Genomic DNA, 25,116 nt, shown 5'->3' with positions numbered 1-25,116 from the left:
ATTCTCCATAGCTGGCACAATGGGAGACATCTTTAACCTTGAAGAAGCAGAAAAGCAATTGAACTTCATTGCAACCACTAAATTAGGAATACACATAATATCAGAGACTACCTAACAAAGCACCAACATTAACCTTTCCTGCTGTGAATGTAACTCACAAGAGTAAACACAGCGTTAAAAGATAGATAAATAAATAAATAATTAATAACCTCTTCAGACAATTCCAGACATGTCACACGTCCCAAGTTTATGTCCCACGTACACTTATATGTACAGTATATATGCATACATTACTGATCTCACCCTTCTGCTTGTAGGCACTCTGACAGTGGAGCAGATTTACCAGGACAGAGATCAGTTTGCCAGCCTGGTGAGGGAGGTTGCTGCTCCTGACGTTGGCAGGATGGGTATCGAGATTCTCAGTTTTACGATAAAGGTATGTACTGTATTGACTCGGGGCTTGTTTTATTGTAGCTGTACAGACGTAAAGGTAAAAAAGAGCCGACGTTGGGTGCTAGACAAAATGAATCATTATACATAAGGCTCCACCTAATTCACTGCATTTTCTCGTGTAAATTCAAAATTTTAGGTTTGTGTTTAGCGATTTAACGCTTTTCATTTGTGTCGCGTTCAAGTGCCTCATGTTTACTGGTTAATTTGCACTGTGAGGCGGTCCTAGTGTAACCGAGTGTCTTTAGAGTTTGCTGAGTTTATGAAGTAAGAAATAAGCTGTATATAGACAAACGATCATGAGCATAATACTTTTTATTGGCTTGTTCTTCTGAGGCGCAGCACAGACTACAGAGAGATGATCACATGTGTAGAGAAGCACATTTTTCCATTGATTATGGAATCCACAAAGGCACAAAATGCACTCAAGACATAAACACATACAGTACACATTGTTAGCACACTACACCGCAGAAATTATTACTGTATGATTGCTAAGACCGCCTCATATTGCATATTGCGTCTCATATTTCATACGGTACGTGAATGAAAAATTTTGTATATTACAGCACGGGAAACGTCTCATTTCACAGTCCGTGACGAGATTTTCACGGCCGTGAATTAGGTAGGGCCTAAGTTATAGCCCATGTTTTTTTTAATAGAATACCCCATTTGCTACATACTACGAACATACAGCCAAGCAACCAGTCAAACTGACCTTGGGACATGAAGTGAAAAATCGCTGACGGTGTAAATGAGGGTTATTATAGGGTGTCTGTAATGGAATTAAGTGCACAGCAAAATCTCTAAATAATATTATTAAATGTCAGATATTGTCATATCACCCAGTCACCAATGCCAGAATTGGCACCATATCACTTTTGCTGAGAAGAACATCTAGCCTGACATGGTCCTGGTTTATAGTGTGTGTACGTGTGTCTGATTTTAGGACGTCTATGATAAAGTGGAATACCTGAGCTCGTTGGGAAAGACCCAGACGGCAGCCGTGCAGAGAGACGCCGACATCGGAGTAGCCGAGGCAGAACGAGATGCAGGAATAAGGGTGTGTCTTTGTCTCATGCATGTGTGTGTGTGTGCGTGCGCTTGGGCTGCTTCGGATGAATTCAATTTCAATTGATTTTGTCTGCCCTGATGCTCACTGCTGTTTCATGTCTCATCAGGAAGCAGAATGCAAGAAGGAAATGATGGACGTTAAATTCCTGGCAGACACAAAGATGGCTGACTCGAAGCGAGAACTGGAGATGCAGAAAGCCGCTTTTAACCAGGAGGTCAATACGAAGGTAAATGCTCAGTGAAGTAGTTGTGAGAGTTTCATTAGGTTTTAAGTGCTGTCGGTATTAAGCTTGACCCTTTTAGGAGATGAAAAATGAAACTGATTTATGTTTGGGTTGGTTCTTTCAGAGCTTATTGGATTTAAAAATAATAATAGAAATTTTAGTAACTGCTTAAATAAAGTATGGGCCTTTACTCACCACGAGCCTTGGTGCAAACTGCTGCTTTGCTCCACATCATATCAAACAGTTAATCTCATTGGAGGCGCTTTGAAAAGGACAGCACATGGCACAGCGCTCTTAGGACCAAATTATTATGGCCAGACAACATGGGTCAAACTATCTCCAACACATAAAGGGTTGATCACCCCTTGGCAACCATAATGAGTACCTACCGACCGTGGTAGCCACAAACCGGCAACAGGATGTTGGGTGGCCAAGACTACTGTGTCTAGTCCGAACCAACAACAATGCCAGCGTGGCTCAAACTGTAGCATTTAATACTGGTGATGGAGGTTTTGTCACAACATGCAGTGAATGACTTTTCTTAAAACAGTGGTTTCATTTTTATCGACCGATTTAAATCTTTGCTCAACATCATATCAAACAGTTCGTCTCATTGGAGGCACTTTTAAAAGGTCAGCGGCAAACTGGGTCAAAGCTCAAACGCGACACAGTGCTAAAATAGTGAGCCCAACACGGCAAAAGAAGCACAGCACAGCGCCCTTAGGACAAAATCATTATGTCCAGACAACATGGGTCAAACTCCAATACACCAAGGTTTGATCACCCCTTGGCAACCATAATGAGTACCTACCGACAGTAGTCCTAGGAGGGAGCAAACACAGAGGATGTTGGGCGGCCAAGACTACAGTGTCTAGTCCGAATCCACCACAATGCCAGCGTGGCTCAAACTGTAGGATTTAATACTGGTGATGGAGGTTTTGTCACAACATGCAGTGAATGAAACATTGGTTTCATTTTCAGCAACTGATTTAACATAGACAGCGTGTGACAGATCCACACTCTAAAAAATTATTCAGCACATTAGTAAATGAAACGTAATAAAACAAGTCAGTTCAACATAAAAAAATTAAGTTTGTTAAGTTCAGGCAACCTAAAAAGACATTATTTTAGACAAACTCAAAATTTTGACCTTTTTCAACGCATTATTTTGCTTTAGTACAACATCATACCAATTTTGAGTTGAGCCGACTAAAATATCTGAGTTGCTTGAATGTATTATGTTTAAATACTGGGAAGGGGCGGAGCTTTACCCAGAAGGACTTGCGGCAGTGGTATCCAGACCTACCGTGATCGTGCAGCCCAGCATTGGGAACAGTGTGGCTACGCTGAGAGATGTGCTGATGCATGCTCGATAATTCGGGTACACCAATCCACAAAGTTGGGTCAGTTCATCTGGACAAACTTGTGTCCAGATGAACTGATTCAACTTTGTGGACACGGCATGTGTATTTGTGGTATGAATGTATATGTGTATGAATAAGTGTCTGTCCAATGATTCAGTAAAGGAGCTGATTCCTATCCTATGCCTTGTTCTCTCGCCGACATTACAATAATATTCAGCATAATCATATTAGCAGAACCTAATTTATTTGGGTTTGTGGAACAAAACAATGAAATTAAAATTAAGTAGGTTCAGATTAATTTAGCGGTTGATGGTGTTAAAGATTTTCATGTTGATATTACCTAATTTAGTTAAGTTAGACTAATAGCGAAAGGCTTGTTGCTTTTACTTAAAACATTCTAGTTGAGATTACATAGAAAAATGCATGCAAATTGTTTCCATAATTTTTTTAAGTAGATCCAGTATATTATTTTTTAGAGTGCAGTTCCTTTTATATAAAGCAGACTTGAAGGGATCATCACACTATCTGCTGAGGTCAACTCCAGAACCTCTATGCTAAAACCTTGAGTGAGATCAGTGGCGATGTACCACTTAGCTTTGTCAGATGTGGCAACATTAAAACCTCCATTCCTCATCAGGATTAGAAGTACAATAATCGCTATCTCCCTCTCACTCTCTCTCTCACTGCTTTCATACGTCCATCTCATTTAGAAAGCGGAGGCTCAGCTGGCGTACGAGCTGCAGGCGGCTAAAGAGCAGCAGAAGATTCGTTTAGAGGAGATTGAGATCGAGGTGGTACAGAGGAAGAAACAGATCACCATCGAGGAGAAAGAAATCGTCCGCACTGACAAAGAGCTGATCGCCACAGTGAAGCGGCCTGCCGAGGCTGAGGCCTACAAGATGCAGCAGCTGGCAGAAGGACAGAAGTACGTAATATGTGTATATGCCAGTGCACCACTCATATTTCAAGCAGCTCCACAATCGTGCCACTTGCTTACATTTCATTGTGGAATACTAATGCAGGATAATTAATGAACCAGAGGCTCGCCACATTCTAAAGAGAGGGTTTTTCCTGTGCAATTCGAACTGAAATATGTCAACTAACAAAATCAACATCATTGTTTCTTTGCAATCTGAAATAAACTCATCAGTAGCAAGAAGCATTTTCCCCAGTTTTCCTCCCATCTAGTTGTATCCATTTACCCGATTGCATTACGCTTCCTCTCTATTGTTGCTGACCTCCACTCTGACTGAGGAGAGCCGCGACTAACACACGCCCCTCCGACACGTGTGCAGTGACCGACTGCATCTTTTCACCTGCACGAGACGAGTTCATATGTGGATCAAATTTGCACACGGAGAGTCACGCGCTGATCCCATTATCGCTCGTCTCTGTGCAGGCACCATTAATAAGCCAGCAGAGGTCGTAAGTGCATCAGTCATGAGGAATCTCCTCCGGGTTCCTCCCTACGAACGAGCCAATCATTGTTCATGTAGGCGCCAAGCCTGCCGGTAGCAGCTCTGGTGTGCTAGCGTGTTTTACCGCTGTACCACCTGAGTGCCTTTAGAGGAATTTTTGAGCATATTGTGACACACTAACATAATGGACAAGAAATGGAATAAGACAAGCCTGGAGTTGGCCAAATACAAAAAAAAAAACTGGGCTTAGTAATCAGCCAGTTTACTTTTTTTTCTTGCCTCTTTTGACACACTAGTCCCATCCTTACAAGAAAATCTGTCAATAAAGATGAGTCTGGTATTGCAAGGCAATCTAAACGATTGCATAATTCTCCACTGGTCTTTATTCTTTAGGGTAAAGACGGTTCTAATAGCGCAGGCTGAAGCTGAGAAGATCAGGAGGATCGGTGAGGCTGAAGCCGCCTCTATTGAAGCAGTGGGTAAAGCTGAAGCAGAGAAGATGAGGGTGAAAGCTGAAGCCTACCAGCAGTATGGAGAAGCCGCAAAGATCGCTTTGGTCTTGGAGGCCCTGCCTAAGGTATGGATGAATCAGATCCTAGTTGGTGGATCGTTGATGACAGTTTAACACTTTAATGGTCTGCTAAATCATTTTTAAAATGAGTTCTTCTACTTTTACAGTAGCATAAGAAGTGTAATTGGCCAAAAAGCAAAAGCAAAAATAGGAATCAGCTTTTGGACAAGAATGGGTCAAACCAGCCCCTTTCCACCACACAGTTCTCCTTCTCTGTGTCCACAGTCATTATCCACTGTGAGTGGCAGATTCCTACAGAGAGCTTTAACACATCACACTGGTCCCCCTGTATTGTTGTTTATTTTATTTGTACCTGCTAAAATTTTGTAGTTTCTTAGCCCACAGATGAGAAATATGATTGTTTATGCTTCCGTTGACATGTAACATTTCTGTGTGCAGATTGCTGGAAAGGTGGCAGCACCTTTGGCCAGGACCAGTGAGATAGTCATTCTGAGCGGTGACAACAGCCGGGTGACCGGTGAAGTGAATCGTCTGTTGGCGGAGCTGCCGGTCTCTGTTAATGCCCTCACAGGAATCGACCTGACAAAGGTAAAATGATGTACTGCAATATGAACACTAGAACATTATAGGTTTGATATGTTTTAGTATGTACCGTGTTTAAATATATTTGCTTTTTCTTTGTTTTATATAAACACACTCGACTCAAGCTAAATTTTGGTTTCAAAAATTTTGGGTAACGGAACGCTCATGGAACGTTCATCCACTAGCACACCAGCACTGGAATTCTGATCTTCCAGAGTTCAAACCTCAGCCATGCTGCTGGTTGGCTGAGGGCCCCCTAGCGGTCATAATTGACAATGCCTGCAGCAGACAAAATTGGCCATTAGTCTGTCGGGGCACTCGGGTGATAGAGCAGCCTAATGCACTAGCAGACCACTGCAGAGTGTTCAAGCTCAGCAGAGCCACCGACCTGGCCGGGTGTCTACACAGATAAGGGAAGTCCAACCTTCTCTTCCTCAAACACAGCCAACTGTGTCTGTGTTTGAGGAAGAGAAGGTTGGACTTCCCTTAGGGTCCAGGTGCCTGCATGAATGGGTTTTTTTTTTACACAGTATGTACAGTACAGTAAAATAATAGTTCCACATATCCCAGCTCATTAGTAAGCTGGGGTCAGAACACAGGGCCCCTAAAGCTGAGAGGGGTAAGGGCCATGCTCAAGGCAGAGCCTGAATTCAAACCCACAACCTTTCGATTGATAGACTAAAGCTCTAACCACTAGGCTACCCCATTTGAGTAAGGGACTTAAAGACACACCTGCATTTTGGGGGGGGTCCACATGGAGCCTAGTGTGGCTCTCTATACATGATCTGGCTCTATGTGGGAACCCAACCCTGGAAGATGATAAGAAGTGGCCGCAGATTAAACACATGTCAGAGGGGACGTGTGGTGATCCGGCTCTTCTTGATCCAGGAAAAAAAAGAACAATCCAGAAAACACAAATTGTGAGGCTGATCAACTTGATCTCACATTTGATTGATGTACTTGTATCATTTAATCAGTACAGTGTACTGGCCAACACTACACTTGTCTCTAGTCTAGTCTCCCTTAATGACTTTTTTTTAGATTAGAAATGTCTTTTTGTATTTATTGTACTGTTAGTTATCTGCACTGTGTATTGTATTGTGTTTCGCCCTGGTCCTGGGGGAACGTTACTGAGGGGCCAGAATAAAAATGATTGTATCAATGTATATAATGCCATTGCTAATATTTCAATCCTTTTTTTTGGTTCACAGATACCTTTGCTGCAGAAAATGGCCAGTTCTCATGCATGAAAAGCCCTCACCAGTTTGGCCTTTTGACACCGGTTTAATGCAGTCTTCAATGCCTTAATTAGAAATAGTTACTCAGAATGTTTGGCTTTGACTTAAAGATTAGTTTTTTCCCCCTTCATCATTTATGCCAGCTTGCTGTTGGACCAGACATTGTGCTCATTTTTAAATCAGTACTGGGTGAGTGTGACCATCTAGGGTGTTTTTTTATTGCAAAGCTGACATGTTTCATTAGTTATGAGTTAATAACACTGATGACTAAAAATTAGTTTTATTTTGATGCCTTTTTACAGTTTACATCTAAATGGTATATATACACGTATATAAATGTATACAGTACAATGTTAAAATTTTTCCACATATCCCAGCTCATTTGTAAGTTGGGGTCAGAACGCTGTATGGCGCCCCTAGAGCCGAGAGGGTTAAGGGCGATGCTTAAGGCAGAGTTGGGATTAAAACCCACGACCTTTCGATTGATAGACCAAAGCTCTAACCACTAGGCTACCACTGCCCCATTTGAGTAAGGGATTCAGCTCGACTGTTCTGCTTCTCTAGTGCTGCATGACGAGTCAACAACAAACACTTAAAGACACCTGCATTCATATCCGCTCGCCTTAGGATTCACTGCGTCGTTTTATTTTGCTCTAGGTTGGTTTTAAGTGGTTTTGATCATTGTGTAAAATATCAAGTTTAAAAATGCAACGTAACCTGTAAAATTTGTGTTTAGTTTGGCAAGGGTATAGATATGCAGCTTGGTAACACATTTACGTGTGTATAATAGTCTGTTAGGACAACTGTCGGCTGGCTAAAGTAGCCAAATTACCTCTAAACTACATATATCTATGAATCTTAAAGTTTAACATTTTATTTTTAGAGTTTGTATTGTATTGTAGACCTGTATTAATGCTCGTGTGCTCACTAGAGTATATTTCTACTTTAACGTTTTGTTGTAAATATCAGGTTTGTTTGTATTTCTGATTAAAATCAGGAGGTTCTTTTACAAATCAGCTGCTTCAAGAGGTGTCAAAGCCGCTCACACCAAAAATTTGCCATTCACGTAGCTTTACAGAGTGCTCAGGTTGGGAGGCTGGGAGATTTTAGCCAGAAATGGTCCACCATCAGGGTCCAAATGCTATTTTTCTGACTTGTGTGTCGTGGGTTTTGACGTGTTTAGTCCCTCACCTCCACTCCTCTGTCAGCATCTGCCGCAGACTAGCACGCCCCCTTTTCAACACGTGTGAATTTATTGGGTTGTTCTTTTTTCCAGCTAGTGGTAGATTCCTTTAAAGTGTTGTAACACGCACTGAGGAACATACCTGACTGAAGTATTGTTTCTACCACTCGGGACACCTGAGGTAATGAGGCAATATCCAATCCGTTCCTCCCTCCCTCAGACATGGCTCATTGTTTTTGTAGAGTGTTTAATCGGGCTGGTGGAACCGCATAGGGACAATTTGGGGTCTCAGCAGTGGTGGGTTAGAGATAGACTGTTATGCCCCCTTATGAAGCCTCTTAAAATCTATGCGATGATTAGAGGGGCTTCCGGACTGCTTTCTCCACTGCTTGTGTGTGTGCTTTTGTTTGCACATTGGTAATTAGTCTAATTGGATTATTATATGCTATGTAAAAGTGAATATGTGAAGCATTAATAGTAAAGCAGGGCTTAACAGTACATTCACACTGCACTGAGGTGACTTTACCCACCACTTGCTATGAAATTTAAATTGTAGTGGGTTTGCTCCAGTAGTCATGTGATGGTCTCAGGAGATGATTGATTATTTCTCTGGAACGCTGCATGAAATTAGATGTATTTATACTGCAATGTACTGCACTTGTTTTAGTAGGTAGATCAGCTGGACACACATGATGTAACCCTATTAGGGTGGATTTGGCAACCTTATTATCTATCTGCTTCTAATTTGCGTAAAGTTGAGGAAAGCTCGCTGCCCGGGTGGCACAGCTGTCCCACCAAGCTGTCCCAACAGGCACAATTGGCAGTGCCTGAGGGAGGGCTCTCCTCATAAAGCTCCTGCACAAGTGGTGGATGATTCATAGAGGGTATAGCATGGCTCTATTTGAGAATCTGTCACTGGTAGGTAAAAAGAAGTGGTTGGCAGCTGCACACACATCGAAGAGGGCGTCTGGTAGTCTCCCTGGCCAGAGTAGAGTAGTCATGGTGTACAGACACACACACACACACACAGTTTTGTGTGTTTTTTACTGCCTCGCCTGTTTTGAGTCACATGCCTGCAGTGTGAATGTATTGTTTACTTGTGAAGTCACTGCATAAATGTGACCCGTTTTTATGTTGCCTGATATTGCTCATTTATACACGCATATAGGAATATATAGACGTTTGTACTGTGAAATGTTTGAAGATATATTTCGAGTGCTGATACGGAGGTCTTAACGAAGCTGTCATGTGTCTTACAATCGGTTCCATGAACACCAGAGGTGTATATCACAAAGCTTCATGTAAACATAATCTATATTGAAATGTATTCTACAATTCTAGTATATACCAACAAAGGTGGTGTTTACGAAGTGGTTTAAGTACATGGTTTTGTCTTTAGACGATCACTGGATTTCCCGTGCCTTCACGTTACTGCAGATGTTTTGATGCTAAATCTAAATACAGTATAAATTCTAGGTTTTATTTCACTTTTCTGAGATTTTAGGTCATTTCTGTTTAGACAGTACAGATTTTTTGTAATGAACTTGTAAGCGTAAGGTCGTGACGTTCCAAGCACGCGTGTACAGAGTATGAATTCTGTCACAAATACACATCAGTGACGCCAGCACAGCTGGATCAGTTGTCTTAAAAACTTGATTTTGACTCATCAAATCCAAATGTATGATGAATGACTTGATGTATGAAGTCATTTTTAGAGCAATGAGGGGAGCTGACAACCCTCCATCTCCCCCTTCGCCAAGCAATACATAGACTCAACACACCTATATTTGGCACGAACCAATATTGCTTGGGCATATTTTATGTCAATTAATAGGGATGTAACGATACACTCTACCCGCGATGCGATTCACGATACTGGGTTCACGATACAATTTTTTCCCAATTTTTTTTTTTGAAATTGAAGACAAATGATGACAGTTTCCTTTTATTATTTCTCTTTAAAATTCAGAACCTGGCAACCCGGTAGTGACTTCAACCAGGCAAGGTGAATAGCGCCAGCGCCCTCTGCTGTTTAAAGTGAATATCGATTCATTATACATGTTTAACGATTTGAATCATTACACATGTGAATTGATTTTTAACTGTCTTGTGGTGCATCGTTACATCCCTATCAGTTAAGGTGTGGCTCAATAACTGGTTTCTGTAGGAATGTTTCCTGCTTTTCTCCCAATGATTCGGACCTGCGACATTGTTTTGGATAAAGCAGTGGGAAAACAAACAATAATGCATCCATTATCAGTATTTTTATCTTAATTATAATAATGGTTACTGGCCCATGTGTTTCAGAATAAAGACCACAAGAAATTATTTTTCTTATTGGTTTATAGAATTATACAAAACAATCAATGCAAACTGTATGGGATGCTACGATCTTACGCAATTTGAGATCAGCTACATAAAATCGTTCATTATAAGCAGCCACTCTGATTGGTGTTTTATTCTTTACTGATTATTTTTGAGCAATCCTGGTCATATCAACAATCTGATCAGTGGAACATACTTGCCGTGTGCAGAAACTGCCATTTGTTATTGGATGCTGCATCAAAATAAAAAAACACACTATGCAACATTTTATAAAATTCAACCGATGCCTTGGTAAAGAAGACTCAGACTCATGCTTTTGACTTCCCTATTATTACTTTGTGTCTTGTTCAGCATTTTAGCTTGTGTTGCTTATGCTGAGAATGCAGTAGATAAAGATGTGAAATTCCATTAGTTACTGTATTTGTCTTATATAAAGGTTTAAGCATATGACATCAAATCACTTGTATGAATAAATGTCCGTCCTAAAACTGTATTGTGTGTTTTTATTGTTTAGGTTTGCACACAGAGAGCATTGGTGAGGTTCAGCATTAATATTTACAGTCGACAGTCTGCATTCTGATTCATTTCAGTTGTTTGAAGGCAAATATTAAAGCTCTGTCCAGGGCAGGCCAGTTCCTCCACACTAAACTCAGCAAATATTTATTAATGGAGCTGGTGTTCTGCTGAAACTGAAATACATCCCATTAAATTGTTGATATTGAATTGTATGCCGTATCATTAGAATTTCAGATTTTAGAAGGACCACAGCCATTAACAAAAGGCCTCACAGCAAGAAGGTCCTGGGTTTGATTCCCAGGTACAGCTTTCTGGCTACTCTCTGTGTGGAGTTTGTATGTACCACTTGTGTCCATGTGAGTTTTCTTTAGAAGCTGTGGTTTCCCCCGACCATCCAAGGACATGCAGTCAGGTCAACTGGAGATACTAAACCTGAGTTAGTGTGTGTATGGGTGTGTAAGTCAAAAATACCAATCAAAGCCAGCTTGCTGTAATATTTTAATTGAGTTAAGAAACAACATTGCAAAAACTGGATGAATTAAGGGCAATTTATGCACAAATAGTGAATAAAAAATACAAATGCTGATTTGAATGGAACATTAATAATATATATACATCTTGTAAGACACTGTAGATCACATGTTCAAGTCCTTCCATTTTTAATCACCTTGTAGAAAACTTCACTTCCCAGCAGCACTCTCTCCAGCATACTCAACCAGCGGTAAAAATGCAACTGATCTGGCTTCTGTGTTACTCTGACCTGTAATCCCACCCGATCCAGGCCATTCCGATGGGTATCGTTCAGCGTAAAAAGTCGCACCACAGTCTGGAATGGCTTCGCTGTTTGACATGGCAGCATTCTGCTCACACTGAGGATAACTTTGAGATTCTTTGCCCACTGCTCGAACCCGCATTCAGTTAAAAATATCTGCCAGGGGCCTTGGGTTTAAATCCAAGCTCCTTAAGACACTTTCAGGCAGCTGCATACGACTCAGTTTGGGTGGTAGAGGGAGAGACTGGTGGAGTTTGGATTGGTTAGAGTAAATCTGATGGGTAGCTTGGGCCTGGATGTGGCACTGCTGCTGGGGCCCCGGGGCTTGGCTGCTTTGCACTCTGGGAAAACTCAGCTCTGTAATGGATGACTGGGTTTGAGGGATGGGGATCTCTGGTAATGGAGCAGAAATGTACTGGAGACATGGAGGACCAGTTTCTTCAAGCCTGAAAAAGATGCATCATGATTCAGTCACAGCACAAATGTACATGGGCTGGAAAGGTTTATAAGTTTACATTTTGAAGCAGTAGTAACTCGGGGCTTAAAGTATTTAGAGTGCTGATCAGAAGGTTGCTGGAGCAAGACCCTTAACCCTTAGTTGCTTACATTGTATTTGGTCACAACTGTCAGTCACAAAAGTCACTTTGGATAAAATCATCTGCTTAATGTTGAAAGGTAAACAGTGCATGTCAGTATAACATGAACAGCTCACCTGTTGTTACTGATGCTGTCTATATGCTTGGAATAATGGGAAATGGTGCTTTGGCTTGGTTCATCCTGTCCACATCCCAGTCCAGCATCCCCACAGTCAATAAATGCTGATATGAAAGGGTTGGCATTGGACTTGGATCGAGCTGTCACTTCCGATGGGCACAAAGTACCAGAGGATTCCACCGTGCTGGAGACTCTCCTGTCTGCCTCGTCATCTGTGTCAAGTGGTGAAACAATATTTAGATTACATGAACAGGGCTAAGCAAAAGCGAGAATCCCAGGACCCACAGTGTTGTGTGGCATCAAGCCTATTAGCTGTGGGACAATGCAGCCCAAATAAATTTCAGGTAAATGGAAATGTATGCTGTAGCTACGTAAACAGTGTACGAACCATGACGACTTTGTGTCCTGTTCTGTTGCTGTTCTGAAACTGATCCTTGTTGCACATCTTTTTCTCTGAACCTAATGACGATTAAAGGTTAAATATTGCCCATGGCTGCCTATCCTTTCAAAACAACATCATAAAGCAGTCTAATATACTGTATGCGTCACCTTTTTCTGTTTAGTCCATTGTCACGAAAACCTTTGGCAAAGGGATTGTTGTCAATCTTCAGCTTGGTTATCTGTGGAAGACAAGACATCAACACGTTTGTCACCACAAACAAGACCACCTTGACTAAAGGGCGCTATAATTGGGGTGGGGGGTCAGTTAGAACGATTCTTAGGGCCTGACCGACAGGCGGCCCAATAAAATTATTGTAACATTAGGGAGTAACAATGATGAACAAGATTAAGAATAAGTTTATTAGAGGGACAGCACAAGTAAGTTGTTTTGGAGACAAAGTAAGGTGAGCTTGAGATATAGAGCTATACACTGATCAGCCATAACATTAAAACCACCTCCTTGTTTCTACACTCAGTCCATTTTATCAGCTCCACTTACCATATAGAAGCACTTTGTAGTTCTACAAATACTGACTGTAGTCCATCTGTTTCTTTACATACCATTGTAGCCTGCTTTCACCCTGTTCTTCAATGGTCAGGACTCTCCCAGGACCACTACAGAGCAGGTATTATTTAGGAAGTGGATCATTCTCAGCACTGCAGTGACACTGACATGGTGGTGGTGTGTTAGTGTGTGTTGTGCTGGCATGAGTGGATCAGACACAGCAGTGCTGATGGAGTTTTTAAACACCTCACTGTCCCTGCTGCACTGAGAATAGTCCACCAACCGCACCCCATGGGCAGCGTCCTGTGACCACTGATGAAGGTCTAGAAGATGACCAACTCAAACAGCAGCAATAGATCTTTACATCTACAAGGTGGACCAACTAGGTAGGAGTGTCTAACAAAGTGGACTGTGAGGGGACACGGTATTTAAAAACTCAGCACAACACACACTAACACACCACCACCATGTCAGTGTCACTGCAGTGCTGAGAATGATCCACCACCTAAATAATATCTGCTCTGTGGTGATCCTGGGAGAGTCCTGACCATTGAAGAACAGCATGAAAGGGGGCTAACAAAGCATGCAGAAAAACAGATGGACTACAGTCAGTAATTGTCGAACTACAATGTGCTTCTATATGGTAAGTGGAGCTGATAACATGGACAGTGAGTGTAGAAACAAGGAGGTGGTTTTAATGTTATGGCTGATCGGTGTATATCAGGGAGGTAAAAGAGGTGAATGTTCATGACGGAACAATACGGAGACGAATGATCCACTGTGGCAACCACAAGGGAATTAGCCAAAAAAGAAAAAACGTGTTTCTTCGATATCAAATTAATTAATATAATTAAACCATCATTTTAAATAAAATATTTAACACAGAACTAGCTTTATTTATTATTTTGTTTGGTAATTCTGTCTGAAGTAAACATTCAGAGAGCATCTGTGTTGACCTCCCACCCCTCTATTTACATGAAATGGTTTGGTCCGCCTTTAATTTAAGCGCGAGCGCTACCTGCTGCTAGCAATGAGTGAACTGCGACTCAGGGTGAAAGCGTTGTGTCTTACAGTATTCTGAGGTAAAAAAGTGGTTAATATAAACGAAAAGAAAAGAAAGAGGCTTTTCTGTTAAGAATTTTACTATAAAAATTACATTTAAACTGTAAAAGACGCATTTGGCGCTTTTCTTACTCATCAAATAGTGAAGCCCACGGTTTAGCTACTCAGCTTTGTGTATTTCAGGGTTGGCTTGGTAAATACAGGGGTGGACAAAATATCAGAAACATAACAATACATTAAGTATAAAGAGCTGATAAAGAGTATGACCAACCTTTACATCAAAAATACATTTTAATGTACGTTATTTTAAGTCCGAATGACAGTATAATGTTCATGTCTTCTTCAGTGGCGGCTCCTGCCAAATCTCTCAGCGGGGCAATTGTTGCGATGATAGCCAAGATGACCCGTTCAATGGGTAAATTAAAGCTTAAATAATTAACATCTTAAGTCATCTGTCAGTTTGCCCTCACAAAAATCATTTCGAACATGGAGAGAGACCAGCTTTACCATTAATCATAAAATTAAGTAAAGCCTTCACACTAAAAATTTAATTTAGTCTTCATCAGATAACATTTTATTTACAATTAAACAATTGGGGAGATACAATAAGTGCAATCACAATTAAAAAATTACGTTACTTACTTGTAGTTTACGTGTAACTTATATGATTTCCCCCCTTTTGTAGATGCTTGATGTTTAAATTTGGTCTGGGTGGCCCTAATTCTTTAGTTGCTAATTTATCCTGATTACTACGACGACTGAACGGCATTTCCCTTAATGACACGATGGAGTTGCTCCGAACTGAGGTGATGGTAGTCATGGTGATGAGATCGCGACACCAGGTTACGTGTGACGCAAGCACGTAAGTGCGAGCCCTCCCGGAACCCATTCAGATTGTATTGCAGCGCCTGCAGTTCGAAAAAAAGAGCCTTAACATGAGAGTCTATGAGAGCAATCGGGGCGGTACTGTATGGAACACAACTCGACGCTGATATTCAGAGGCAAGACAGACTGTCCAGAACAGTCACAGTTGTGATAGAAAAATTTCTTCCCTTTTGTCCTTTGGTGGTGCGTCGCCCGATTGCCCTAAGGAACAAGCCGCCCCTGGTCTTCATGCATTTACTTTTAATATTTTTCTTATAGCAGCCCTGCTCCAGCTATAACAGCCTATATTTTGTGTACAAGATTTGTGTACAAGGGCACACTAATGATGGAAAAGGAAAGGGCCTTTTTTTAAACTGTTTCCATCATTCTAAAAGCAAATCCTTTCTGAAATATATGTAATTGATTGTGTGACCTGTTTGCAATAGATATCAATCAACACCAGAACTCAATCATTCAGTTCAGAGAGGTATTTACATACTTTTGTCCATACAGTGTTCATTAATACAATTAGATCAGGGCAGTTGTAGCCTAGTGGTACTGGACCAGTAATCAGAAGGTTGCCGGTTCAAGCCCTACCACTGCCAGGTTGCCACTGTTGGGCCCTTGAGCAAGGCCCTTAACCCTCAATTGCTTAGACTGTATACTGTCACGACTGTAAGTCGCTTTGGATAAAAGTGTCCGCTAAATTCCGAAAATGTAAATCTAAGATCACAATTGATTCATTTATTTATTTTTGTCCACTTTATCCTGATCAGGGTTGTGGTGGGTCCAGGCCATCAGCAACACAGGGGGAAAGAATATACACTGGCCAGGGCACCAGGTTAGTATATGGAATTATACATTCATACACCCATTTACACAAAGGTAATATAGAGTAGCTAATCCACCTGTTGTGTTTTGGGTGGTGAGGGGAAACCACACCTGGAAAAAAAAACCCCACACAAACATAGAGAGAACATGCAAAATGCTATACAGATAGCAACCATGGAGAAATTTTGATCCTGGGTCTTTGGAGCTGTGCAGCACTAAAACTACTTGCTGAGCCACCGTCCTGACTTCACCACTAGATGGAACTTTAACCAAACATTTAGTTAGTTTTTGTAAGGGCATCTTTTTACTTATTAATTATTAAGTTTAGTATTTGGACACCTGACCGGTAGCTTGTTGGACATTACATTTCAGAAACAAAGTGTGACCTTTATGTGATCTTTTCAGCTGTAACAAGTCTTCTCACAAGATTAAGAAGTATGTCTGGGGATTTTTATTAATTTGTGTCTAACATCAGTAACCTCACAAATGCTCTTTTGGCTAAATGGGCACAAAGGATCACAGATACACTCCAAAATCTTGTGAAAAACCGTTTCAGAGCAGTGGAGGCTAACTTCATATTAATACCCAGAGTTTCGGAATGGAATATCGCACAAGCTCATGGTCAGGTGTCTACATACTTTTGGCCATTTAGTGAGTATTGTGTATTTAACATTACATGAGAGTTGAAAATGTGTGAGGTCACCTCATGATTTTGGTAGGCTGTAACAGCTATGAAAGCTGCCTCGGGGAAGGTAAATCTCAAGTAACCCCCACTGTGACCTTCACATGGATCTGGAGCCTGAATTATGTGTAGACGAGGCTGGTACTTGTGCATTGAATGGAGAACCACCTGTTGGACAAAACGAGGAAAGAATATTGTAAAAAGAAGCGTGGTGTTACCATGTGCATAATTAGTATTATGCAATATGGTGCAAACTTGCATGTAATCTTAGACACTTCATTCTATTTTGGAACTGACAATGTCTATTTTATTCGGATTTTATTTTTGTATAAGGTTTAAAGCTGTGGTATGCTCAATACAAATTGTTTAGGTAATTAAACACAACAGTTTTTAAATGTTAGGTAATTAGACACATTTGAATGAGAAGGTTTAGGTAAATAAACAGTACCTAAAATGTTTTGTTAATCAAAGAATACCAGATAAAAACAAAAAGCATGAAATTAAACATCACTGACTGAATGTTTACATAATTAGACAGTGTTGATTTAGATTGTGGGTAATTAATTATTTGTGTTCATAATAAATTAATAATGTTAATAAACAAACATTTTATTAATACATTTATTAATACATGTAAAATATGTATTAAATATTTTATTAATAATTCATAACATAAGTTATATACTTAAACTCTGCTTGGCAAATATTTAAGTAATTAAACACTACTAGTTTTAAATGTTAGGATATTAAACACCACTATAAAACAAATAAACACTACCAATGTAGACTGGGTAATTAAACACTACTTATTTGGAATGTTTAAGTAAAACAATATTGTTAAACAATATTAATTTAGAATGTTACAGTAATAAAACATTACTGATTCAGAATGTTTAGGTATTTAAACACTACTAATTTTACATATTAAGTAATTAAACACCACTGAGTTAGAATGTTTACTTAAACACTACTAATGTAGAATGTTTGGGTATGTAAACACTATTAATTAAACTACAAATTAACCACTAGTATTTTTAAATGAAACACTGATTCAAAATATTTAAGTAATTAAATGCTTGATTTGAAATGTAATGATTACTGATTACTTTAGGTAATTAGATAGATAGATAGATACTTTATTGATCCCGAAGGAAATTAGAGTCCCAGTAGCATTGTACAGTACATTACACATTAAGTATAATGTATAGTATGTATAGTTATGTTTGGGCTATTGTGCAGTGATGATGAATGTAAGTCATTAATAATCATGTATGTGTCCTCACCAGGCCTTTAGAATTGAGTGTGTTGTTGGTGAGTTTGAGCTTGTGGAAGGAGACGGGGTACTGCATCCACTTTTCTCCCAGAGCCGGGGAGTCTGGGTGGATAAAGAATCGGTTGGGCAGGTGAGGATCAGGCATGCCACTCACTTCCCAGTGATCTCTGTTCCACTGCAGGGAAAAATATATTGTTAAATCCCCATTAAATAAAGCCTGGACATGTTTCTAAAAGTTTGAGTCCTTTTGGATGATTTCAATTGTATAATTGTACATAATTTAATTGGATGTTTATGAGACAAAATCAGTAATCAAATCATGAACTATCAGCTTACATTATGTTCACTATTCACTTCTGATATTTGTGTTTTATGAAAATGTAGTGTAGGAAAAGGGAAAGACAAAATGGGCTATTTTATTTTAATATTAAGATAAGGCCATATTTAACAAGTCACTACAAATTCGCCACAAAAACAGAAATACAAATATATATATATATATATGTGTGTGTGTGTGTGTGCGTGCACGCACTGACGGGATGGGCTGGGAGTTACCTTGTACTTGTTATTATCAAAGGGCACCATGTCCATCATCAGCACATACTTGACTTTGGGGTTCAGCCCCATCACTGTGACTCTGCAGCTAGGAAACATGCGCCTGTATAAAAACACCACATCACACGCACCGTTAACAACCCTGACGCTGTTACATTACTCAGCAAAATAAAAAAAACCACCCAAACAAAATGCTATTTGATTATATCGTAATACACTATATGGCCTAAGGTATTCGGACACCTGACCATGTGCTTTTTGGACATCCCATGTGATCTTTGTGATCTTTTCAGCTATAATAACAGGCTTCTCATAAGAATTTGAAGTATGTCTATGGGAATTTATGCCCATTCAGTCAAAATAGCATTCATATGACAGCTTCATGTCTTTATAGAACTTGCTTTGTGCGCAGAGGTACAGTCATCCTGGGAACCTGGGAAATGGTCTGTATATAATTACTTTATTACACTAGTAACACATGAATTCAAAACTTAGAAGGGGTGTCTCAATTATTTTGTCCATATAGATAGATCGATAGATGTGTGCAACTTGTGCATCTAGCATAAAAATAATAATAGGAGCAGTAGTGTATCTATTCATATAAACAATATATACCGATGTAGTATATAGTAATAAATAATATAGTATATATTACTCAACATTAACCTACTGTACATTATTTTGGTAAAAAACAATTATGGTAGGGAGTTGTAGCCTAGTGGTTAAGGTACTGAACTAGTAATCAAAAGGACTGGTTCCAACCCCACCAATGCCAGGTTGCCACTGTTTGATACGTTACCTGCCAGTTTTGGTAATGAGCATCTCAGTGCCAACCTTGCTAAATTTCTCCCAGAGTTCCCGTTCCTGAAGTGCCGCATGAACAGGAAGTGAGGTCAGCTCCGCTTCACCACAGCTAGCTCGGCAAACCGAATTCCTCTGTCCTGTTCATAAAAGTAACATTTATTTATTTATTTATTTATTTATTATTAAGCAACAAGAAACTAAAGTTTTCATTCATTCCTTTATTTATTGTCTGTTTTACTACTGCTTTATCCTGGTCAGGGTCGTGGTGGGTCTCACAGGGCAAACACACACTCAGGGCAAATGTTAGTAGCTCCAGTTGGCCTGCCTGCATGTCTTTTGACTGTGTGAGGAAACTGGAGCTCCTAGAGGAAACCCATGCGTACACAGCAGGAACATGTTACTCCACACAGAAAGGACATTGGCCACCCAGCCATAAAATCGAACCCAGGCCCTTTTTGCTGTGAGGCGAGAGTGCTACCCACTGCATTACTGTGCCACCCAAAAACACAAAATTGAAGTTCCTTTATTTTCATTTTATTTATTATTATTGGGTTCAGGCATTTTAGCTACACCCATTGCTAGCAGGTATAAAAATTCAATCAAACAAATTAAATGCTTTCAATCTTGTGGCAACACTTTTGGGAAGGCCTGTTTTTTTGTTCCTGACTTATTGATGACTTTAGTCCACGCGGAAATTCAGTGGCCTGTACAGAGCCCTGATTTTAACCCCACCAATTATTGTTGGAATGATTGAAATTTTGCTTGAAAGCCAGGTCTTCAAAGTTAGTGCCTGACCTTACAAATGCTATTTTGACTTTCTGGAAAGCCTTTCCAGACAAGTAGAGGCTACTACAGCCACAAATCTGGGATGCTACTTTATATTAATGGCTGTATTTTGAAATGGGATTTCTAATAAGTCTATGGTTATGTGTCAATTTATTTTTGGTCATATATGTAAAGAGCAAATAGAACAACACATTTAGGAGACATGGAGGATCACAAATAGCTGAAGATTTGGTAAAGTTCAGGACACGATGTGTAGTCTTAGAAGTACATGTTTCCGACTTTGCCTATCAAATGATACAAGGGCCATTCTGCCGAATCAGTGGCATTTCCATCCCCTAGACATTATATGTATAAATGTATATACACTTATAAGCAAAGTGTCCTGCACATTGATCTAATTGCAAATTTAGAATATATATGTTTTAAAACATTCATAAAAACTCCCTATAACTAAACACTTTACAATGAAATATAAAAAGTAAAATCCTTTTTTCTTTGCATTGTTTGGTGACTCCATATCCCATCTATGTTTTTAATATTTATTTCCTATAAGAAATGTATAATAATGTGGTAAAACACGTTTTTTTTCTGCAGAAGATCAATTTTAATCAAAAACCTAGGTTTACTTCTTGAAAATCCTACATTTGTGTGTATAGTTTTCCTTATAAATGATTGTTTAACTGACCAACTTTGTTCCATAAAAAACATCATTATTAAATAAACCCAGTGCTTACCTTGAGGATAGTATCCATAGCTTTTATTGATCGAGTTAAATGGATACGAGTAGTCCAGAACATGTCTTTCCTCGTGGATGTACATGGCCTTGAAGCTGCAGCCTCTAAGCACTTTGGCCTCTAAGCGAAGTGGTCAGCTGTGGTGATGTGATGTGATGTGTTGTGATTGAAAAACACTTCCCAAGTAGATGCCCTTTCCATTCCTTCATGAAGGTCGGCCTCTTTGATCCGCCTTCTCACCTCACTCACGTCTCAAGGTTTGGGCCTTGTCCTACTCACGAAGGTGTCTGGGAACTACACCTTCTTGTTTTCGAGGCCTCACTTCAGAGGCTCTCTTTAGCCCCCCTAAACACCCCATAAGGTGCTAATCACCCCAGCAGTTTGTCCCGCTGTTACTTCAGGAAACTAGGTGCTGGACATGCCAGTTTATTGGCTCTGGGTAGAACATGTACTGTTCTGAGATCAGCCTGACTTATGAAAACGAATGTTATTTAACCTAAAAACTGATCCAGGACCAGCAACAAAAGGCGACTTTTACCAAAAGCCTTTGTATTGGCCAGGCCTAGACGGAGGACCTACATGAAATGATTGTAAATGATGGGAAGTGTGGATGGTGGCACTTGAAAACAAGACTGTCTTTGCTTTTATGCTAACCAAACCTCTTGTAGTTTTTCACAAGAAACAACAACTGCCACTGGACATTTATTTAGAGGAAATAACGGCTAGTGTAGGACAACACAGTGGTCAGTATAAAATGCTGGTAAATGTGCTATTAACATCCAAGAAATAAACACTACAGTGACAGTCAAACATTTACATACACTTGTTATGGACTTTTATTCCAGCTTCTTAGCTAATGGCAATGTAAAGCTTGCTTAATTGTGGACAGCATCACCCCTGTTCCAGCAGCTTCTTATTTATGGCAGATCTGCCTTTTGGTGGTTCTTGGATAACATCTGACCATCCAGACAAATATCATCTCAGCATAAGGTGTCAGTTTGGAGTTTTCTTTACCTTGGTAAGAGACATTTACATTTTCAGCATTTTGTAGACGCCTTTATCCAAAGCGACTTACAGTACTGTGACAGTATACAATCTGAGCAATTAGGGGTTACAGGCCTGGCTCAAGGGACCAACAGGTGGGGCTTGAACCAGCGTCTTTCTGATTCCTAGTTTAGTACCTTAACCGGTAGACTACAACTGTACTAAAAGAGACTACTGTTCCATGTATTTTGTAATGGGTGCAAACAAACGTGTCCCATTCATTAGGGACAGTAGGGTCACCAATGTTCAATCATTATCACTACTAAGGACTTAAGATGATTATGACCATTTGCTATATGGCCAAAAGTATGTGGACACCTGGCATTTATCCTGTCAGACTATTTCTAAACTATGGCCATTAATATAGAGTTGCCCCTCTTTGTGACAGCCTCCACTGTTTTGGTAAGACTTTCCCAAGCCAATATAATCAAAAGAGCCTATAAAAGGTCAGACAGTAATAGTAATGTCCGACTTGAAGGTCTGGCTTTATCCCAAATGTGTTTAACAAGGTCGAGATCAGGGTACTGGACAGGCCATTGGAGTTCCTTCACATCTAACTAACCTTGCTTTGTGCCTAGGGTCAAAGATGATGAATATCATATATGTAAATGTATTATTAATGCATTATTAATGAATACTATATATAGCCTGGAATATAATAATGGAAATTAAGAAGCTGGTATGTTAAATATTAAAATAATGCAGCTTGTTAGCTACCCAGTCTGATATTATAATATGTATACAGTATATATATATAGGCCACTTCTTTCTTTTTACTTTTAGCATAGTAAAACGCCTACGGATTTGAAGCCAGAGATAAATAACTGCAGTGCCAGCATTGCCGCGTTCTGGTATGCCTCTGATAGGACGTTCTCTTACTTATCAGTTTGTCCCATATCTGTCCATCCCCCTTTCCACACCCAAACTGGCCAGCCTAAATCCAACACAGCCAAAAGGGGGTCACTCCCAAATGTATGCACAGACAGTGTTCTGATCTAAGATCAGGTCAAAATGTAACTGGTTCCTATTTGGCTCTCAGGAGAGGTAATATTAAACTGACGAGATCAGTGTTGCATGATGTGGTTTAGTTAGATGTGTCTCTAGTGCTTATAAGACAGCATGAGTGCCAAAAACATTGAAATTAAAATGTGAGGTACCTAAAAAGGCCATTTAGATTCATTGCATAGCATCAATTTTAAACATGCTGATGTTTTGCATTTTTATATCTAGAATAAAATAAATGATGTTCTTCTAACATTGTGGCAACTGTAACACACTCCAAATTTTTGCAGAAAGTCTTTTGCAGAAAGTAGAGTAGAGGCTGTTAATGCTACAAAGAAGGGGAAAGAGCAACTTAGGTTGGAATTGAAATGTTTAACAAGCTCATGATCAGGTGTCCACATAGTTTTGGCCGTAGATGTATGTACGTATAATGATTTTGAGATGGCTCTCCATACTGGTATAGGCCTCATTTTACAGGGTTGGCAGGAGAAATTGGTTTTCTCCAAACATAAATCCATGTAGATGCAGGACATATTGAATTTTTATTTGCTCCAGGGTCCAGGTTTTGTTTCCTCTACACCAATTTGCCTCTTTGTAGTAAATAATAGTAAATAATAATAATTAATAATAATTATTACTACTAATAAAAAATATTACTACTACTACTAATAGTAATAATAATAATTAATATTATTATTGTTTAATAATAAATATATTATTAATAATAATAATAGTAAATAATAATAATTAATAATAATTATTACCACTACTAATAAAAATACTACTACTAATAATAGTAATAATAATAATTAATATTATTATTGTTGTTTTAATAATAAATATATTACTATTAATAATAATAATAGTAAATAATAATAATTAATAATAATCACTACTTATAATAAAAACACTACTACTACTACTAATAATAATTAATATTGTTGTTCTTAATTATAAATATATTAATAATAATAGTAAAAAATAATAATAATTAATAATAATTACTACTACTAATAATAATAATTTGTATTAGTGTTGTTCTTAATAATAAATATATTAATAATTATTATTATTATTAATAATAATTATTATTAATAATAATAATTACTACTACTAATAATAATAATAATAAAAGAAAAAACTATTTCTATTTTTATTTCGACTATTTTTTCTTATTGTTGTTGTTCTTAATAAAAAATAATTATAATTGTATTAATATTATTGTTGTTCTTAATAATAATTATTAAAATAATAATAATAATAATATAGTGTATGTGTACTAGTTTTTGTATTCCTGGTCATTGTCCTGCTATATAACAAAATCATACCTTAGCACCTTAGCATCAGTTCATGGACAACTAGCTATACCTTTCACTCATATCAGTCCGGATGGTCTTTTATATCTTTGGCTCGGAGAATGTGACATCGGTTTTTCACAAAAATCAAGTGAGCATTTTTCATACTTAATCAAGTGAGCATTTACTTTTCTATAATGGTAATACAGTGTTGGACAAATTTGTTTTTAAATAAAAAATGGTTTCTCAAGGTGTTTTGTTGTCCCTTAAATTTCTGCTTTAAAAAATAGGACAATTCTTTTTCACCACACTGTGTTCTGCTGTTCGTTTTGTTGGTCCCCTTTCAAGTTGAACTGGGGTGACATGAAGGTGTGTCCCTGCACATTCACAGTGAAGTTCCAGTCTGAAGGAACTGTTCGGTGGCTGATAGAGGGGAGGAATCTGATTGGTCAAAAGGTGAGAAAGGAGAGGCCAGATAAGAGCGAGACGAACCACGCGTCGTCACAGTATGCAAATCAGTAAAGGCCGTTAAAACGCTGAGGAAAGGGGGTTCGTCTAAAAACCCTCGCTGGAGACACCTAGCCTGCAGACTAAAATAAAGAGAGGCGACAGAGAAGGCGTCGAGCAAGTGTAATTATGCTGGTCTTTAACACCTACTTCAAGAGGAATCGACGCAAGTGACCTTAAGGTGAGCATAAGGTGGAGAGAATTTGGCAGCTATTTAAAGGTGACAGAATTGATGGGAAATATGTGATTTTTTTTTGTAGTGCATGTGATTATACAATGCTATGATTTTTTTTTTGTTTAAAATAAGAAGCAATTGTATTGTATTTTATTTGTTACAGA

The 25,116-nt window shown here is 39.0% G+C and overlaps 2 protein-coding genes and 1 long non-coding RNA gene across 6 annotated transcripts in view; 2 read left to right on the top strand and 1 right to left on the bottom strand.

The window, feature by feature from the left end:
• Positions 1-7,895, top strand: part of flot2a (flotillin 2a) — a 31,691-nt gene extending 23,796 nt beyond the window's left edge. For both annotated transcript variants that reach the window (XM_062988651.1, XM_062988652.1), the window contains exons 5-11: positions 318-436; positions 1,400-1,513; positions 1,632-1,751; positions 3,823-4,037; positions 4,924-5,107; positions 5,501-5,650; positions 6,856-7,895. In XM_062988651.1, coding sequence (XP_062844721.1) covers positions 318-436; positions 1,400-1,513; positions 1,632-1,751; positions 3,823-4,037; positions 4,924-5,107; positions 5,501-5,650; positions 6,856-6,894 — 941 coding nt within the window. In that variant the 3' untranslated portion in view covers positions 6,895-7,895. The remainder of the gene's footprint in view (positions 1-317; positions 437-1,399; positions 1,514-1,631; positions 1,752-3,822; positions 4,038-4,923; positions 5,108-5,500; positions 5,651-6,855) is intronic.
• Positions 7,896-11,398: 3,503 nt separating this feature from the next.
• On the bottom strand, positions 11,399-21,014 carry tbx16l (T-box transcription factor 16, like). The gene is made up of 9 exons (XM_062988828.1): positions 20,930-21,014; positions 19,405-19,546; positions 18,606-18,708; positions 18,061-18,225; positions 16,799-16,945; positions 12,942-13,012; positions 12,787-12,851; positions 12,391-12,628; positions 11,399-12,124 (listed from the first exon to the last, which is right to left on the bottom strand). The coding sequence occupies exons 1-9, from the start codon at positions 21,012-21,014 to the stop codon at positions 11,821-11,823; spliced, it is 1,320 nt and encodes a 439-aa protein (XP_062844898.1). The 3' UTR covers positions 11,399-11,820.
• On the top strand, positions 14,370-18,268 carry LOC134303418 (uncharacterized). Of its 3 annotated transcripts, XR_010007646.1 has the most exons (4): positions 14,372-14,420; positions 14,747-14,815; positions 16,041-16,105; positions 18,064-18,268. It is a non-coding gene; the product is annotated as an uncharacterized LOC134303418 (long non-coding RNA). The 3 variants fall into 3 exon arrangements; XR_010007645.1 differs by lacking the exon at positions 14,747-14,815 and having other exon boundaries at positions 14,370-14,420; XR_010007647.1 differs by lacking the exons at positions 14,372-14,420; positions 14,747-14,815 and adding an exon at positions 15,711-15,751.
• Positions 21,015-25,116: the final 4,102 nt, after the last annotated feature.

Source organism: Trichomycterus rosablanca, chromosome 26 (genome assembly GCF_030014385.1).
Source record: "Trichomycterus rosablanca isolate fTriRos1 chromosome 26, fTriRos1.hap1, whole genome shotgun sequence".
Lineage (NCBI taxonomy): Eukaryota > Metazoa > Chordata > Actinopteri > Siluriformes > Trichomycteridae > Trichomycterus > Trichomycterus rosablanca.
The sequence above is the reverse complement of the archived record's forward strand: the minus strand, read 5'-3'. Positions and strand labels throughout refer to the sequence as shown.